At 42.5% G+C, this 18959-nt stretch overlaps 1 protein-coding gene across 2 annotated transcripts; it reads right to left on the reverse strand.

Annotated features, from left to right (window-relative positions):
- Positions 1-876: 876 nt before the first annotated feature.
- Positions 877-17620, reverse strand: LOC139569971 (protein mono-ADP-ribosyltransferase PARP9-like). 2 transcript variants are annotated; one of them, XM_071391381.1, is made up of 4 exons: positions 17487-17620; positions 6537-6723; positions 1952-2430; positions 877-1852 (listed from the first exon to the last, which is right to left on the reverse strand). In XM_071391381.1, exons 2-4 carry the CDS (start codon positions 6694-6696, stop codon positions 1655-1657), a joined length of 837 nt encoding a protein of 278 aa, XP_071247482.1. In that variant the 5' UTR covers positions 6697-6723; positions 17487-17620; the 3' UTR covers positions 877-1654. The 2 variants fall into 2 exon arrangements, with proteins under 2 accessions (XP_071247482.1, XP_071247490.1); XM_071391389.1 differs by lacking the exon at positions 17487-17620 and adding an exon at positions 10394-10591.
- Between the last annotated feature and the right edge of the window lie 1339 nt (positions 17621-18959).

The following is an 18959-nucleotide window of genomic DNA, read 5'->3' on the forward strand; positions in this document are numbered from 1 at the left end:
CCACTCGGGAGCCTGAACCAGGCTCTGTAGTGACACCTCTAGCACTGAGATGAGGTGCCTTAGACCGCTGCACCACTCGGGAGCCTGAACCAGGCTCTGTAGTGACACCTCTAGCACTGAGATGAGGTGCCTTAGACCGCTGCACCACTCGGGAGCCTGAACCAGGCTCTGTAGTGACTCCTCTAGCACTGAGATGAGGTGCCTTAGACCGCTGCACCACTCGGGAGCCTGAACCAGGCTCTGTAGTGACTCTTCTAGCACTGAGATGAGGTGCCTTAGACCACTGCACCACTCGGGAGCCTGAACCAGGCTCGGTAGTGACGCCTCTAGCACTGAGATGAGGTGCCTTAGACCGCTGCACCACTCGGGAGCCTGAACCAGGCTCGGTAGTGACGCCTCTAGCACTGAGATGCGCTGCCTTAGACCACTGCACCACTCGGGAGCCTGAACCAGGCTCGGTAGTGACGCCTCTAGCACTGAGATGAGGTGCCTTAGACCGCTGCACCACTCGGGAGCCTGAACCAGGCTCGGTAGTGACGCCTCTAGCACTGAGATGCGCTGCCTTAGACCACTGCACCACTCGGGAGCCTGAACCAGGCTCTGTAATGACACCTCTAGCACTGAGATGAGGTGCCTTAGACCACTGCACCACTCGGGAGCCTGAACCAGGGTCTGTAGTGACGCCTCTAGCACTGAGATGAGGTGCCTTAGACCGCTGCACCACTCGGGAGCCTGAACCAGGGTCTGTAGTGACACCTCTAGCACTGAGATGCGCTGCCTTAGACCACTGTGATACAGCCTGGAATGGAACCAGGGTCTGTAGTGACTCCTCTAGCACTGAGATGCGCTGCCTTAGACCGCTGTGATACAGCCTGGAATGGAACCAGGGTCTGTAGTGACTCCTCTACCACTGAGATGCAGAGCCTTAGACCACTGTGATACAGCCTGGAATGGAACCAGGCTCTGTAGTGACACCTCTAGCACTGAGATGCGCTGCCTTAGACCGCTGCACCACTCAGGAGCCTGAACATGTTGATGTTCAATGTTTATTTAGAAAAAAAGGAAGGAATAGGAAGTTTAACCATATTAAAACGAGAGTTCAGTTCACGCAACAGGGTTGACCTTAAAATGAGGGACACTTGTAAATGAATCACTAATCACGTTAAATAAATTAAAATCTTCAGAAATGACTTTCAAAGCAAGAACATACTGTAACTAGGCTTTTACAAAGATGGTGGAACCATGAAGAAATGTTGGGGTTAAAGTGGGTTAAAATCTTCCTAGAAGTTGGAAAAACATGACGAGGGACTTCAGCAAGTTTTTATTCATATAAAAAATCTGATTTATTGAACGTTCCAAATGGTCTATATTAAAGGGCACTTAGTTTAGTATGACAGGCTTTTAAAATTCAATATTAGTGCAAAACCTTGATTGAAAATATAAAAGGGATGCAAAATGTACTCTATTTGTGGAATTTCATTCTTATTCTACAGTTCTCTCTTACCATCAGGTGGTGTAAACTCCATCTGAATCTCTCTTACCATCAGGTGGTGTAAACTCCATTTGAATCTCTCTTACCATCAGGTGGTGTAAACTCCATCTGAATCTCTCTTACCATCAGGTGGTGTAAACTCCATCTGAATCTCTCTTACCGTCAGGTGGTGTAAACGCAATCTGAATCTCTCTTACCATCAGGTGGTGCAAACTCCATCTGAAAGCCCACTCTGCTGAGTAGGTCACAGAATTGCACAGGCAAGCGCTGGTACATTCGCTGAGAAGAGGTAGACACCTGCAAATGCCTCTTCCTAAGGTCAAAGACCTGCTTCAGAGCTTTGTTCTCCACCTTCTGAACCTGTAACGCATCAGCCATGGACATATTTGATGAATTATCAGGCAGTGAATACCACAGATTGCACCTTTAACGTTATCCATCGTTTCTTGTGACACTCACCCTGACAATTTCAAGTCCGGGAAAATGTTGCTGTCTCTCTTTATAGTCAGAACTGTTGTCATCTACAGGCTTCCTTGGGGAACTGATGGGAGATTGCAGGCCCATTAAACTCAACTGTTCTTTTGCAAAATCCTCTTGGACTTCGCAGCACAGGGCTTCCACCTCTAACACAGCAGCTTTGAACCCTCTAGAAGCCCCCTGGATGGTCAATCCAAAGCGGCCATCTTTAAAGTTCTCCTCGATGGAAACTTCCCTCTTGGTCTGAAGGGAAAGAAGCTCTTCAAACTCCCTCTGGCCAAAGTGCTGGATGAAATTGTTGTGAATGGTGATTGCATTCTTCGAGGCAGGGTACAAAACATCCAAATACCAGCGTCTGGCCTCCCTTAATGTCTCATGATAGGCACTGCAGAGCTCGATAAATGGTTGTACACTTTTCCTTGCATCTCTGGAGTCGGAATGGACAGTTCCGTGCTTAAATACTTAAAGATGAGACATAGAAGAAGAAAACTGTAAGAAACACTGTGGGAGAAATACTGTAGGAAATACTGTAAAAATACTGTGAGATACTGTAGGAAATACTGTAAAAAATACTGTGAGATATACTGTAGGAAATACCGTGGAATATACTGTCGGAAATATTGTGAGATATACTGTAGGAAATACTGTAAGATATACTGTGAGATATACTGTAGGAAATACTGTAAGAAATACTATGAGATATAATGTAAGAAATACTGTAAGAAATATTGTGAGATATACTGTAGGAAATACCGTGGAATATACTGTCGGAAATATTGTGAGATATACTGTAGGAAATACTGTAAGATATACTGTGAGATATACTGTAGGAAATACTGTAAGAAATACTATGAGATATAATGTAGGAAATACTGTAAGAAATATTGTGAGATATACTGTAGGAAATACTGTGAGATATACTGTAGGAAATACTGTGGAATATACTGTAGGAAATACTGTAAGAAATACTGTGAGATACACTGTAGGAAATACTGTAAGAAATACTGTGAGATGTACTGATGGAAATACTGTAAGAAATACTGTGAGATATACTGTAGGAAATACTGTAAGAAATGCTGTGAGATATACTGTAGGAAATACTGTGAGATATACTGTAGGAAATACTGTAAGAAATACTGTGAGATATACTGATGAAAATACTGTAAGAAATACTGTGAGATATACTGATGGAAATACTGTGAGATATACTGATGGAAATAATGTAAGAAATACTGTGAGATATACTGATGGAAATACTGTAAGAAATACTGTAGGAAATACTGTAAGATATACTGATGAAAATACTGTAAGAAATACTGTGAGATATGCTGATGGAAATACTGTAAGATATACTGTAGGAAATACTGTAATATATACTATAGGAAATACTGTAAGGTACACTGTAGGAAATACTGTAGGAAATACTGTGAGATATATGGCAAGTGTTCTGATAATACACCAATGATAATAAGAGTTCCTCTTCATCTACTTCTTTTGACCAGGATCTCACCTTGAGAGGAGGCACTGTTGGAAGAACTAGGATTCTTGGAAGAACTAAGAACTAGATCTAAAATGGAGCTGGAAGAAATGGCAGCAGTTTTACGGGCGCCCAACCAATTGTGCTATTATGTGGGGTTTTTCGCGTTATTTGTAACTTATTTTGTACATAATGTTTCTGCAACCGTATCTCACTGCAAAAAAGAGTTTCTGGACATCAGGACATCAGGACATCAGGACATCAGGACATCAGGACATCAGGACATCAGGACATCAGGACATCAGGACATCAGGACATCAGGACATCAGGACATCAGGACATCAGGACATCAGGACATCAGGACATCAGGACATCAGGACATCAGGACATCAGGATATCAGGACAGCGATCACTCACCTCGGATTAGACTGAGATGTTTTCTTCAACAAGCAGGACGCACAGGATATTCTCCAAACACCCGACAAGGCCAACATCCCCGTTATTTGCAAGAGGAAGAGATGCAGGTACAGAGGACACAGAGCGGGATGCCTCGTGAGGCCCCGCAGAAGGTGCGTGGGAAAGCTGCCGTTACCGTCAATATTACTCGCCAACGTGCAATCATTGCAATCTTTGGACAATAAACTAGACGAGGTAAGATCACGAATATCCTACCAACGGGACATCAAAAACTGTAATATCCTATGTTTCACGGAATCGTGGCTGAACGATGACATGGATATTCAGCTAGCGGGATATACGCTGCACCGGCAAGATAGAACAGTACACTCCGGTAAGACGAGGGGTGGCGGTCTGTGCATATTTGTAAACAACAGCTGGTGCACGAAATCTAAGGAAGTCTCTAGATTTTGCTGGCCTGAAGTAGAGTATATTGTGATAAATTGCAGACCACACTACTTGCCTAGAGAGCTTTCAGCTATACTTTTCGTGGCTGTTTATTTACCACCACAGACAGATGCTGGCACTAAGACCGCACTCAGTCAGCTGTATAAGGAAATAAGCAAACAGGAAACCACTCACCCAGAGGCGGCGCTTCTAGTTGCAGGGAAACTTAAATCATTTCTACCTAATTTCCATCAACATGTTAAATGTGCAACCAGAGGAAAAAAAATTCTAGATCACATGTACTCCTCACACAGAGACGCGTACAAAGCTCTCCCTCACCCTCCATTTGGTAAATCCGAACACAACTCTATCCTCCTGATTCCTGCTTACAAGCAAAAATTAAAGCAGGAAGCACCAGTGACTCGGTCTATAAAAAAAAGTGGTCAGATGAAGCAGATGCTAAACTACAGGACTGTTTTGCTATCACAGACTGGAACATGTTCCGGGATTCTTCCGATGGCATTGAGGAGTACACCACATCAGTCACAGGCTTCATCAATAAGTGCATCGAGGATGTCGTCCCCACAGTGACTGTATGTACACACCCCAACCAGAAGCCATGGATTACAGGCAACATTCACACTGAGCTAAAGGGTAGAGCTGCCGCTTTCAAGGTGCGGGACTCTAACCCGGAAGCTTATAAGAAATCCTGCTATGCCCTCCGACGAACCATCAAACAGGCAAAGCATCAATACAGGGCTAAGTTTGAATCGTACTACACCGGCTCCGACGCTTGTCTTATGTGGCAGGGCCTGCAAATTATTACAGACTACAAAGGGAAGCACAGCCGCGAGCTGCCCAGTGACACGAGCCTACCAGACCAGCTAAATCCCAGACCACCATAGTCCCTGTGCCCAAGAACACGTTGGAAACCTGCCTAAATTACTACAGACCCGTAGCACTCACGTCTGTAGTCATGAAGTGCTTGAGGGTAGGTAGCAACACATCTGCCACGCTGATCCTCAACTCTGGGGCCCCTCAGGGGTGTGTGCTCAGTCCCCTCCTGTATTCCCTGTTCACCCACGACTGCATGGCCAGACACGACTCCAACACCATCATTAAGTTTGCAGACGACACAACAGTGGTAGGCCTGATCACCGACAACGACGAGACAGCCTATAGGGAGGAGGTCAGAGACCTGGCTGGGTGGTGGCTGAATAACAACCTATTCCTCAACGTAACCAAGACTAAGGAAATGATTGTGGACTACAGGAAAAGGAGGACCGAGCACGCCCCCATTCTCATCGACGGGGCTGTAGTGGAGCAGGTTGAGAGCTTCAAGTTCCTTGGTGTCCACATCACCAACAAACTAGAATGGTCCAAACACACCAAGACAGTCGTGAAGAGGGCACGACAAAGCCTATTCCCCCTCAGGAAACTAAAAAGATTTGGCATGGGTCCTCAGATCCTCAAAAGGTTCTACAGCTGCAACGTCGAGAGTATCCTGACTGGTTGTGTCACTGCCTGGTACGGCAATTGCTCGGCCTCCGACCGCAAGGCGCTACAGAGGGTAGTGCGTACGGCCCAGTACATCACTGGGGCGAAGCTGGGTGCCATCCAGGACCTCTACAGCCCAAAAAATTGTCAAAGACCCAAGCCACCCCAGTCATAGACTGTTCTCTCTACTACCACATGGCAAGCGGTACCGGAGTGCCAAGTCTAGGACAAAAAGGCTTCTCAACAGTTTTTACCCCCAAGCCATAAGACTACTGAACAGGTAATCAAATGGCTACCCGGAATATTTGCATTGTGTGCCTCCCCCCAATCCCTCTTTTTATGCTGCTGCTACTCTCTGTTTATCAGATATGCATAGTCACTTTAACTCTACATTCATGTCCATACTACCTCAATTTGCCCGACCAACCAGCACTGTGTCCCACCACTTGCCAACCCCTCTTTTACGCTACTGCTACTCTCTGTTTATCATATATGCATAGTCACTTTAACCATATCTACATGTGCATACTACCTCAATCAGCCCGACTAACTGGTGTCTGTATGTAGCCGCGCTACTGTATATAGCCTCGCTACTGTATATAGCCTCGCTACTGTATATAGCCTCGCTACTGTATATAGCCTCGCTACTGTATATAGCCTCGCTACTGTATATAGCCTCGCTACTGTTATTTTCCACTGTCTTTTTACTGTTGAGGCCCTTTGACAGCTGGGTAGAAAACTTTTCCTCACCTGGCTTCTTGAACTTCATTGCACCTGCACCGGCATCAACACCATGGAGCAAAGCAGTACATCCAAACTTGCTATATAGGACATATGTCAGAGCTGGCCCGCATTGATCCAGGATGCTCACCATCTCCTCCTCCAGAGGGATATTCTCTGACCTGGCCATTGCTCTCACAGAACAAGGAATATTGATCTGAGGAATGAGGAGAACATTTAAGATCAATAAAAGATGGAATACGCGCCACTGTCCGCCCCATCGACGTTGTTATTGTTTTTGTTTTGTTGACCAAGTGGAGGTGAGGAGCGTCACGCAACGTGGTGAAACAAAAACACTACACACTGCTGTTCTATCACGTCCCGTGATGCAATGATGTCTGAGGGAAAAAGCAGTGTTGTTTGTTTGAAGTAACAATACCACAAACGGACATGGCATAGTGTCTCTGCATCAGTGTTATGATCTAGGATCAGTTTTAATCCTTAGAATCATAATGAATAAGATTACATGGACAAGGGGACCTGATACGAGATCAGCACTCCTACTCTATGACTCTGAATACTGGTCCTTTTAGATTACATGGACAGGGGGGACCTGATCCTAGATCAGCTCTATGACTGAATACTGGTCCTTTTAGATTACATGGACAGGGGGGACCTGATCCTAGACCAGCTCTATGACTGAATACTGGTCCTTTTAGATTACATGGACAGGGGAACCTGATCCTAGACCAGCACTATGACTGAATACTGTCCCTTTAAGATTACATGGACAGGGGGGACCTGATCCTAGACCAGCTCTATGACTGAATACTGGTCCTTTTAGATTACATGGACAGGGGGGACCTGATCCTAGACCAGCTCTATGACTGAATACTGGTCCTTTTAGATTACATGGACAGGGGGGACCTGATCCTAGACCAGCACTATGACTGAATACTGGTCCTTTTAGATTAAATGGACAGGGGGGACCTGATCCTAGACCAGCTCTATGACTGAATACTGGTCCTTTTAGATTACATGGACAGGGGGGACCTGATCCTAGACCAGCTCTATGACTGAATACTGGTCCTTTTAGATTACATGGACAGGGGGGACCTGATCCTAGACCAGCTCTATGACTGAATACTGGTCCTTTTAGATTACATGGACAGGGGGACCTGATCCTAGACCAGCTCTATGACTGAATACTGGTCCTTTTAGATTACATGGACAGGGGGGACCTGATCCTACACCAGCTCTATGACTGAATACTGGTCCTTTTAGATTACATGGACAGGGGGACCTGATCCTAGACCAGCTCTATGACTGAATACTGATCCTAGACCAGCTCTATGACTGAATACTGGTCCTTTTAGATTACATGGACAGGGGGGACCTGATCCTAGACCAGCTCTATGACTCTGAATACTGGTTATTTTACATTACATGGACAGGGGGACCTGATCCTAGACCAGCTCTATGACTGAATACTAGTCCTTTTAGATTACATGGACAGGGGGGACCTGATCCTAGACCAGCTCTATGACTGAATACTGGTCCTTTTAGATTACATGGACAGGGGGGACCTGATCCTAGACCAGCTCTATGACTGAATACTGGTCCTTTTAGACAGGGGGACCTGATCCTAGACCAGCTCTATGACTGAATACTAGTCCTTTTAGACAGGGGGACCTGATCCTAGACCAGCTCTATGACTGAATACTGGTCCTTTTAGACAGGGGGACCTGATCCTAGACCAGCTCTATGACTGAATACTGGTCCTTTTAGACAGGGGGACCTGATCCTAGACCAGCTCTATGACTGAATACTGGTCCTTTTAGACAGGGGGACCTGATCCTAGACCAGCTCTATGACTGAATACTAGTCCTTTTAGACAGGGGGACCTGATCCTAGACCAGCTCTATGACTGAATACTGGTCCTTTTAGACAGGGGGACCTGATCCTAGACCAGCTCTGTGACTGAATACTGGTCCTTTTAGACAGGGGGACCTGATCCTAGACCAGCTCTATGACTGAATACTAGTCCTTTTAGATTACATGGACAGGGGGGACCTGATCCTAGACCAGCACTATGACTGAATACTGGTCCTTTTAGATTACATGGACAGGGGGGACCTGATCCTAGACCAGCTCTATGACTGAATACTGGTCCTTTTAGATTACATGGACAGGGGGGGACCTGATCCTAGACCAGCTCTATGACTGAATACTGGTCCTTTTAGATTACATGGACAGGGGGGGACCTGATCCTAGACCAGCTCTATGACTGAATACTAGTCCTTTTAGATTACATGGACAGGGGGGACCTGATCCTAGACCAGCTCTATGACTGAATACTGGTCCTTTTAGATTACATGGACAGGGGGGACCTGATCCTAGACCAGCTCTATGACTGAATACTGGTCCTTTTAGATTTCATGGACAGGGAGGGACCTGATCCTAGACCAGCTCTATGACTGAATACTGGTCCTTTTAGATTACATGGACAGGGGGGACCTGATCCTAGACCAGCTCTATGACTGAATATTGGTCCTTTTAGATTACATGGACAGGGGGACCTGATCCTAGACCAGCTCTATGACTGAATACTGGTCCTTTTAGATTACATGGACAGGGGGACCTGATCCTAGACCAGCTCTATGACTGAATACTGGTCCTTTTAGATTACATGGACAGGGGGGACCTGATCCTAGACCAGCTCTATGACTGAATACTGGTCCTTTTAGATTACATGGACAGGGGGATCTGATCCTAAACCAGCTCTATGACTGAATACTGGTTCTTTTATATTACATGGACAGGGGGGACCTGATCCTACACCAGCACTAGTCGGAGATGCTTTTAGATTACACAGGCCCAGATGTTTGAGCTACAGTGAAGGTTATCAACCCTTTTCTCTGTTTTGAAGTAACTTCGGTAGTGTATGTTGTAATACCACAAACGGACATGGCAGTTTCACCATTAAATATTCGAGCTATAAGGCATACATTATACAAATCAATTCTTATCAATATATTATAGCCTTTAATATAGCCTATTGTGGTAATTTGCTCATAACTGCCGACATGTACAGTGCCTTCAGAAATTATTCACACCCCTTGACGTTTTCCACATTTTGCTGTGTTACAGTCTGAATTTAAAATGGATTACATTAAGATTTTGTTGTGTCACTGGCCTAAACACAATAGCCCATAATGTCAAAGTGAAATGATGTTATTTATTTTTTTGTAACGCCAAGAGTGTACATTACAGTCCTTGGTTCGAATCCAGGCTGAATCCCATCCAGCTGTGATTGGGAGTACCATAGGGCAGTGCACAATTGGCCCAGTGTCATCTGGGTTTGGCGGGGGGTAGACCATCATTGTAAATAAGAATTTGTTCTTAACATACTTGTCTAGTTAAATAAAAGATGAAGGGTGGCTACTTTTAAGAATATAAAATATATTTTGATTTGTTCAACACTGTTATGGTTACTACATGATTCCATATGTGTTTTTATTTCATAGTTTTGATGTCTTCACTATTATTCTACAATGTAAAAAATAGTAAAAATAAAGAAAAACCCTTGAATGAGTAGGTGTTCTAAAACTTTTGACCGGTAGTGTATATATAATTGATTTTGAATCATGTCCTTAGCTTGTTAGATTATAACTGTTGGTGTATCTGAACATAAACAATAAACTCAAATTAGATCTAATAAAGTATCAAGTTGTTAATTGTCAACTAGATTTGGGCATATTCTTCAGACCTACAAAAATATACATCACAGGCTAGATCTAACTTGTTTAGTAAGGACAGACTAGATCTAACTTGTTTAGTAAGGACAGACTAGATCACAAAAAAGTACATTAAAAAAATCACAGTACCTGGTGTTTTAAAATAAATGTAATCTCTATTTTTCTGGGGCTCGATGTCCGTGTAGATCTGTATGAGGCCGTGTGAGAAGTTGATTGGATGACCTGCAAGCTTTGTTGTGTGTGTGTGTGTGTGTGTGTGTGTGTGTGTGTGTGTGTGTGTGTGTGTGTGTGTGTGTGTGTGTGTGTGTGTGTGTGTGTGTGTGTGTGTGTGTGTGTGTGTGTGTGTGTGTGTGTGTGTGTGTGTGTGTGTGTGTTATTTACTCTGGGGGCAGGACTACCTATGAAGAGCCCAGAGTGTTCAGGAAATTGAACTGAAAGTAATCCTAATCCTGGGCTGGGCTTGGCTGTGTTCCATACCTACTTTCTGCCTCCTCGATTCATAAAGCGTCTCTGCGTCAGTGTTATGATCTAGGATCAGTTTTAATCCTTAGAATCATAATGAATAAGATTACATGGACAAGGGGACCTGATACGAGATCAGCACTCCTACTCTATGACTCTGAATACTGGTCCTTTTACATTACATGGACAGGGGGACCTGATCCTAGACCAGCTCTATGACTGAATACTGGTCCTTTTACATTACATGGACAGGGGGACCTGATCCTAGACCAGCTCTATGACTCTGAATACTGGTTCTTTTACATTACATGGACAGGGGGACCTGATCCTAGACCAGCTCTATGACTGAATACTGGTTATTTTAGATTACATGGACAGGTGGGACCTGATCCTAGACCAGCTCTATGACTGAATACAGGTCCTTTTAGATTACATGGACAGGGGGACCTGATCCTAGACCAGCTCTATGACTGAATACTGGTCCTTTTAGATTACATGGACAGGGGGGACCTGATCCTAGACCAGCTCTATGACTGAATACTGGTTATTTTAGATTACATGGACAGCGGGGACCTGATCCTACACCAGCTCTATGACTCTGCATACTGGTTCTTTTACATTACTTCTGAACAATATTAAGAAATTGACTGTATAATAATGAAATTATTTTAAACGATGCACGAAAAAGGTCATCCCGTGATGCGACCCACCCTTGCCAGAGAAACAACCCAGATGTGGGTCCCCACAGTTAGGAACCAATGGTATAGACAAACCACTGGTATAAACAGACCACTGGTATAGACAGACCACTGGTATAGACAGACCACTAGTATAGACAGACCACTAGTATAGACAGACCACTAGTATAGACAGACCACTAGTATAGACAGACCACTGGTATAAACAGACCACTGGTATAGACAGACCACTAGTATAGACAGACCACTGGTATAAACAGACCACTGGTATAGACAGAACACTGGTTTAGACAGACCACTGGTATAAACAGACCACTGGTATAGACAGAACACTGGTTTAGACAGACCACTGGTATAGACAGACCACTGGTATAAACAAACCACTGGTATAGACAGACCACTGGTATAGACAAACCACTGGTATAGACAGACCACTGGTATAGATATACCACTAGTATAGACAAACCACTGGTATAAACAAACCACTGGTATAAACAGACCACTGGTAGAAACAGACCACTGGTATAGACAGAACACTGGTTTAGACAGACCACTGGTATAGACAGACCACTGGTATAGACCGACCACTGGTATAGACAGACCACTGGTATAGACAAACCACTGGTATAGACAGACCACTGGTATAGATATACCACTAGTATAGACAAACCACTGGTATAAACAAACCACTGGTATAAACAGACCACTGGTATAAACAGACCACTGGTATAGACAGAACACTGGTTTAGACAGACCACTGGTATAGGCAGACCACTGGTATAGACAGTCCACTGGTATAGACAGACCACTGGTATAGACAAACCACTGGTATAGACAGACCACTGGTATAGATATACCACTAGTATCGACAGACCACTGGTATAGATATACCACTAGTATCGACAGACCACTGGTATAGATATACCACTAGTATAGACAGACTACTGGTATATACAAACCACTGGTATACACAGACCACTGGTATAGACAGACCATTAGTATAGACAACCACTGATATAGATATACCAAGTGTATAGACAGACCACTGGTATAGACAGACCACTGGTATAGACAGACCACTGGTATAGACAGACCACTGGTATAGACAGACCACTGGTATAGACAGACCACTAGTATAGACAGACCACTAGTATAAACAGACCACTAGTATAGACAGACCACTAGTATAGACAGACCACTGGTATAAACAGGCCACTGGTATAGACAGACCACTGGTATAGACAGACCACTATTATAGACAGACCACTGGTATAGACACACCACTGTATAGACAGACTACTGGTATAGACAGACCACTGGTATAGACAGACCACTGGTATAGACAGAACCACTGGTATGGACAGACAACTAGTATAGACAGACCACTGGTTTAGACAGAACACTAGTATAGACAGACCACTGGTATAGACAGACTACTGGTATAGACAGACTACTGGTATAGACAGACCACTGGTATAGACAGACCACTGGTATAGACAGAACCACTGGTATGGACAGACAACTAGTATAGACAGACCACTGGTTTAGACAGAACACTAGTATAGACAGACCACTGGTATAGACAGACTACTGGTATAGACAGACCACTGGTATAGACAGACCACTGGTACAGATATACCACTGGTATAGACAGACCACTGGTACAGACAGACCACTGGTACAGACAGACCATGGTATATAAATACCACTAGTTTAGACAAACCACTAGTATAGACAGACCACTGGTAAAGACAGACCACTGGTATAGACAGACCACTGGTATAGACAGAACCACTGGTATAGAGATACCACTGGTATAGACAGACCACTGGTATAGACAGACAACTAGTATAGGCAGACCACTGGTTTAGACAGACCACTAGTATAGACAGACCACTGGTAAAGACAGACCACTGGTATAGACAGACCACTGGTATAGACAGAACCACTGGTATAGACAGACCACTGGTATAGACAGACCACTGGTATAGACAGACCACTAGTATAGACAGACCACTGGTATAGACAGACCACTGGTATAGACAGACCACTGGTATAGACAGAACCACTGGTATAGACAGACCACTGGTATAGACAGACCACTGGTATAGACATACCACTAGTATAGATATACCACTGGTATAGACAGACCACTGGTATAGACAAACCACTGGTACAGATATACCACTGGTATAGACAGACCACTGGTATAGACAGACCACTGGTTTAGACACACCACTGGTATAAACAGACCACTGGTATAGAAATACCACTAGTATAGACAGACCACTGGTACAGACAGACCACTGGTATAGAAACACCACTAGTATAGACAAACCACTAGTATAGACAGACCACTGGTATAGACAGACCACTGGTATAGACAGACCAATGGTATAGACAGACCACTGGTATAGACAGACCACTGGTATAGACAGACCACTGGTATAGACAGAACCACTGGTATAGACAGACCACTGGTACAGACAGGCCACTGGTACAGAAATACCACTAGTATAGACAGACCACTGGTATAGACAGACCACTGGTACAGACAGACCCCTGGTATAGAAATACCACTAGTATAGACAGACCACTGGTATAGACAGACCACTGGTATAGACAGACCACACTGGTATCGACAGACCACTAGTAGAGATAGACCACTGGTATAGACATACCACTGGTATAGACAGACCACTATTATAGACAGACCACTGGTATAGATATACCACTGGTATAAACAGACCACTGGTATAGACAGACCACTAGTATAGATAGACCACTGGTATAGACAGACCACTGGTATAGAAATACCACTAGTATAGACAGACCACTGGTATAGAAATACCACTGCTATAAACAGACCACTGGTATAGATATACCACTGCTATAAACAGACCACTGGTATAGATATACCACTGGTATAAACAGACCACTGGTATAGACAGACCACCGGTATAGACAGACCACCGGTATAGACAGACCACTGGTATAGACATAACCACTGGTATAGACAGACCACTGGTATAGACAGACCACTGGTATAGAAAGACCATTGGTATAGATATACCACTAGTATAGTGATAGAAGAATTTGTACGTTTAAGATAATGACTAAAGTATTCCACCCTGAAACTGTATAACTGTGTGACAATACACAACACCCCAAAATGTCAAAGTGGAATTATGTTTTTAGAAATGTTTAAAAATTAATTAAAAATGAAAAGCTGAAATGTCTTGAGTCAATAAGTATTCAACCCCCTTTATTATGGTAAGTCTAAATATGTTCAGGAGTAAATATTTGCATAACATAAGTTGCACGAACTCACCCTGTGTGCAATAACAATAACAGTAACACAACAAAATGTGGAATAAGTCAAGGGGTCTGAACACTTTCTATATATACAGTGGGGCAAAAAAGTATTTAGTCAGCCACCAATTGTGCAAGTTCTCCCACTTAAAAAGATGATCATAGGTACACTTCAACTATGACAGACAAAATGAGAAAAAAAAATCCAGAAAATCACATTGTAGGATTTTTAATGAATTTATTTGCAAATTATGGTGGAAAATAAGTATTTGGTCACCTACAAACAAGCAAGATTTCTGGCTCTCACAGACTTGTAACTTCTTCTTTAAGAGGCTCCTCTGTCCTCCACTCGTTACCTGTATTATCGGCACCTGTTTGAACTTGTTATCAGTATAAAAGACACCTGTCCTCAACCTCAAACAGTCACACTCCAAACTCCACTATGGCCAAGACCAAAGAGCTGTCAAAGGACACCAGAGGTGAAAATCTGCCTACATTTAGGCTATTGTTTATATGAGTAATTCACACTGTGTTGGGGTAAAAATCAGCCTACATTAGGCTATTTTTTCTGTGCATTTCTCACTGTGTTGAGGTAAAAAAAAAAAAAAAAAGCCTACACTTAGGCAATTTTTTCTGTGTATTTCACACTGTGTTGGGCATTTAGCAGAAATGTGTTTTTCTCATCCTGAAAACGTTTAAACTCTAAATGTTATGAAGCCAAATATATCCAAATCAGATTTTAGAAAAACACTTTGTGGTACTGTTAGATCAGATTTGAGAAAAACACTTTGTGGTACTGTTAGATCAGATTTTAGAAAAACACTTTGTGGTACTGTTAGATCAAATTTTAGAAAAACACTTTGTGGTACTGTTAGATCAGATTTTAGAAAAACACTTTGTGGTACTGTTAGATCAGATTTGTGAAAAACACTTTGTGGTACTGTTAGATCAGATTTTAGAAAAACACTTTGTGGTACTGTTAGATCAGATTTTAGAAAAACACTTTGTGGTAGTGTTAGATCAGATTTTAGAAAAACACTTTGTGGTACTGTTAGATCAGATTTGAGAAAAACACTTTGTGGTACTGTTAGATCAGATTTTAGAAAAACACTTTGTGGTACTGTTAGATCAGATTTTAGAAAAACACTTTATGGTACTGTTAGATCAGATTTGAGAAAAACACTTTGTGGTACTGTTAGATCAGATTTTAGAAAAACACTTTGTGGTACTGTTAGATCAGATTTTAGAAAAACACTTTGTGGTACTGTTAGATCAGATTTTAGAAAAACACTTTGTGGTACTGTTAGATCAGATTTGAGAAAAACACTTTGTGGTACTGTTAGATCAGATTTTAGAAAAACACTTTGTGGTACTGTTAGATCAGATTTTAGAAAAACACTTTGTGGTACTGTTAGATCAGATTTTAGAAAAACACTTTGTGGTAGTGTTAGATCAGATTTTAGAAAAACACTTTGTAGTACTGTTAGATCAGATTTGAGAAAAACACTTTGTGGTACTGTTAGATCAGATTTTAGAAAAACACTTTGTGGTACTGTTAGATCAGATTTGAGAAAAACACTTTGTGGTACTGTTAGATCAGATTTGAGAAAAACACTTTGTGGTACTGTTAGATCAGATTTTAGAAAAACACTTTGTGGTACTGTTAGATCAGATTTGAGAAAAACAATTTGTGGTACTGTTAGATCAGATTTTAGAAAAACACTGTGGTACTGTTAGATCAGATTTGAGAAAAACACTTTGTGGTACTGTTAGATCAGATTTTAGAAAAACACTTTGTGGTACTGTTAGATCAGATTTTAGAAAAACACTTTGTGGTACTGTTAGATCAGATTTTAGAAAAACACTTTGTGGTACTGTTAGATCAGATTTGAGAAAAACAATTTGTGGTACTGTTAGATCAGATTTTAGAAAAACACTGTGGTACCTTTAGATCAGATTTGAGAAAAACACTTTGTGGTACTGTTAGATCAGATTTGAGAAAAACACTTTGTGGTACTGTTAGATCAGATTTTAGAAAAACACTTTGTGGTACTGTTAGATCAGATTTTAGAAAAACACTTTGTGGTACTGTTAGATCAGATTTTAGAAAAACACTTTGTGGTACTGTTAGATCAGATTTTAGAAAAACACTTTGTGGTACTGTTAGATCAGATTTTAGAAAAACACTTTGTGGTACTGTTAGATCAGATTTTAGAAAAACACTTTGTGGTAGTGTTAGATCAGATTTTAGAAAAACACTTTGTGGTACTGTTAGATCAGATTTGAGAAAAACACTTTGTGGTACTGTTAGATCAGATTTGAGAAAAACACTTTGTGGTACTGTTAGATCAGATTTGAGAAAAACACTTTGTGGTACTGTTAGATCAGATTTTAGAAAAACACTTTGTGGTACTGTTAGATCAGATTTTAGAAAAACACTTTGTGGTACTGTTAGATCAGATTTGAGAAAAACAATTTGTGGTACTGTTAGATCAGATTTTAGAAAAACACTGTGGTACCTTTAGATCAGATTTGAGAAAAACACTTTGTGGTACTGTTAGATCAGATTTTAGAAAAACACTTTGTGGTACTGTTAGATCAGATTTTAGAAAAACACTTTGTGGTACTGTTAGATCAGATTTTAGAAAAACACTTTGTGGTACTGTTAGATCAGATTTTGAGATATCAGCTGATGTACGAAGGACTATATGAATAAATTTGATTTGAATGTTAAAATACACATAAACTACCTGTTTATAACTGGTGCAATTGGTATCCCACCGGTCTGATAGGCCTATTCATTGGGCTAGTCCAAAAGCTACAATTTGGTTGTCGGGATAAAGTTCTGTGTCAGTGTATCCATAAGTATACACTAGCGACTGACTGCTCTAACTTTACAAAAGGGGCAGTTCACTTCGAATAATGTGGGAAAGTGCTCACTCAGACATTTCACTTGTAGGTGTGTCTGCAATAAGCACTGTAACATGTTTTAACACGTATTCCCTTTGATGTGTTTTGTGTTGCACATGTTTACCTGAGTTACAACACTTTCTGAACTAATAGAAACTGTGAAGGGAAAAAACAAAGTTGGAGAAAAAATACCTCAATGTGAATCTGTGTTAAAAAACTGATGTACAGTACACACCGCCTGGACAGGACGCTAGTCTATCTCCTGTTTCTGTAGTGAGACAGCTTAATGTACAGGACACCCCCTGGACAGGACACTAGTCTATCTCCTGTTTCTGTAGTGAGACAGCTTGATGTACAGTACGCCCCCTGGACAGGACACTAGTCTATCTCCTGTTTCTGTAGTGAGACAGCTTGATGTACAGGACACCCCTGGACAGGACACTAGTCTATCTCCTGTTTCTGTAGTGAGACAGCTTGATGTACAGTACACCCCCTGGACAGGACACTAGTCTATCTCCTGTTTCTGTAGTGAGACAGCTTGATGTACAGTACACACCGCCTGGACAGGACGCTAGTCTATCTCCTGTTTCTGTAGTGAGACAGCTTGATGTACAGTACACACCGCCTGGACAGGACACTAGTCTATCTCCTGTTTCTGTAGTGAGACAGCTTGATGTACAGTACACACCGCCTGGACAGGACACTAGTCTATCTCCTGTTTCTGTAGTGAGACAGCTTGATGTACAGTACACACCGCCTGGACAGGACGCTAGTCTATCTCCTGTTTCTGTAGTGAGACAGCTTGATGTACAGTACACCCCCTGGACAGGACACTAGTCTATCTCCTGTTTCTGTAGTGAGACAGCTTGATGTACAGGACACCCCTGGACAGGACACTAGTCTATCTCCTGTTTCTGTAGTGAGACAGCTTGATGTACAGTACACCCCCTGGACAGGACACTAGTCTATCTCCTGTTTCTGTAGTGAGACAGCTTGATGTACAGGACACCCCCTGGACAGGACACTAGTCTATCTCCTGTTTCTGTAGGGAGACAGCTTGATGTACAGGACACCCCTGGACAGGACACTAGTCTATCTCCTGTTTCTGTAGTGAGACAGCTTGATGTACAGGACACCCCTGGACAGGACACTAGTCTATCTCCTGTTTCTGTAGGGAGACAGCTTGATGTACAGTACACCCCTGTACTGTGAACAAAACAGAAGGTTACCGTACCTTCATCAAAGAAACAAGGACAGTGATATAAGTAAAGTATATTCCTCCAGTAGGATAACTTGATAGGCTTTGCCAAATG

This window comes from Salvelinus alpinus, chromosome 1 (assembly GCF_045679555.1).
Source record: "Salvelinus alpinus chromosome 1, SLU_Salpinus.1, whole genome shotgun sequence".
In the NCBI taxonomy this organism is placed as follows: Eukaryota; Metazoa; Chordata; class Actinopteri; order Salmoniformes; family Salmonidae; genus Salvelinus; species Salvelinus alpinus.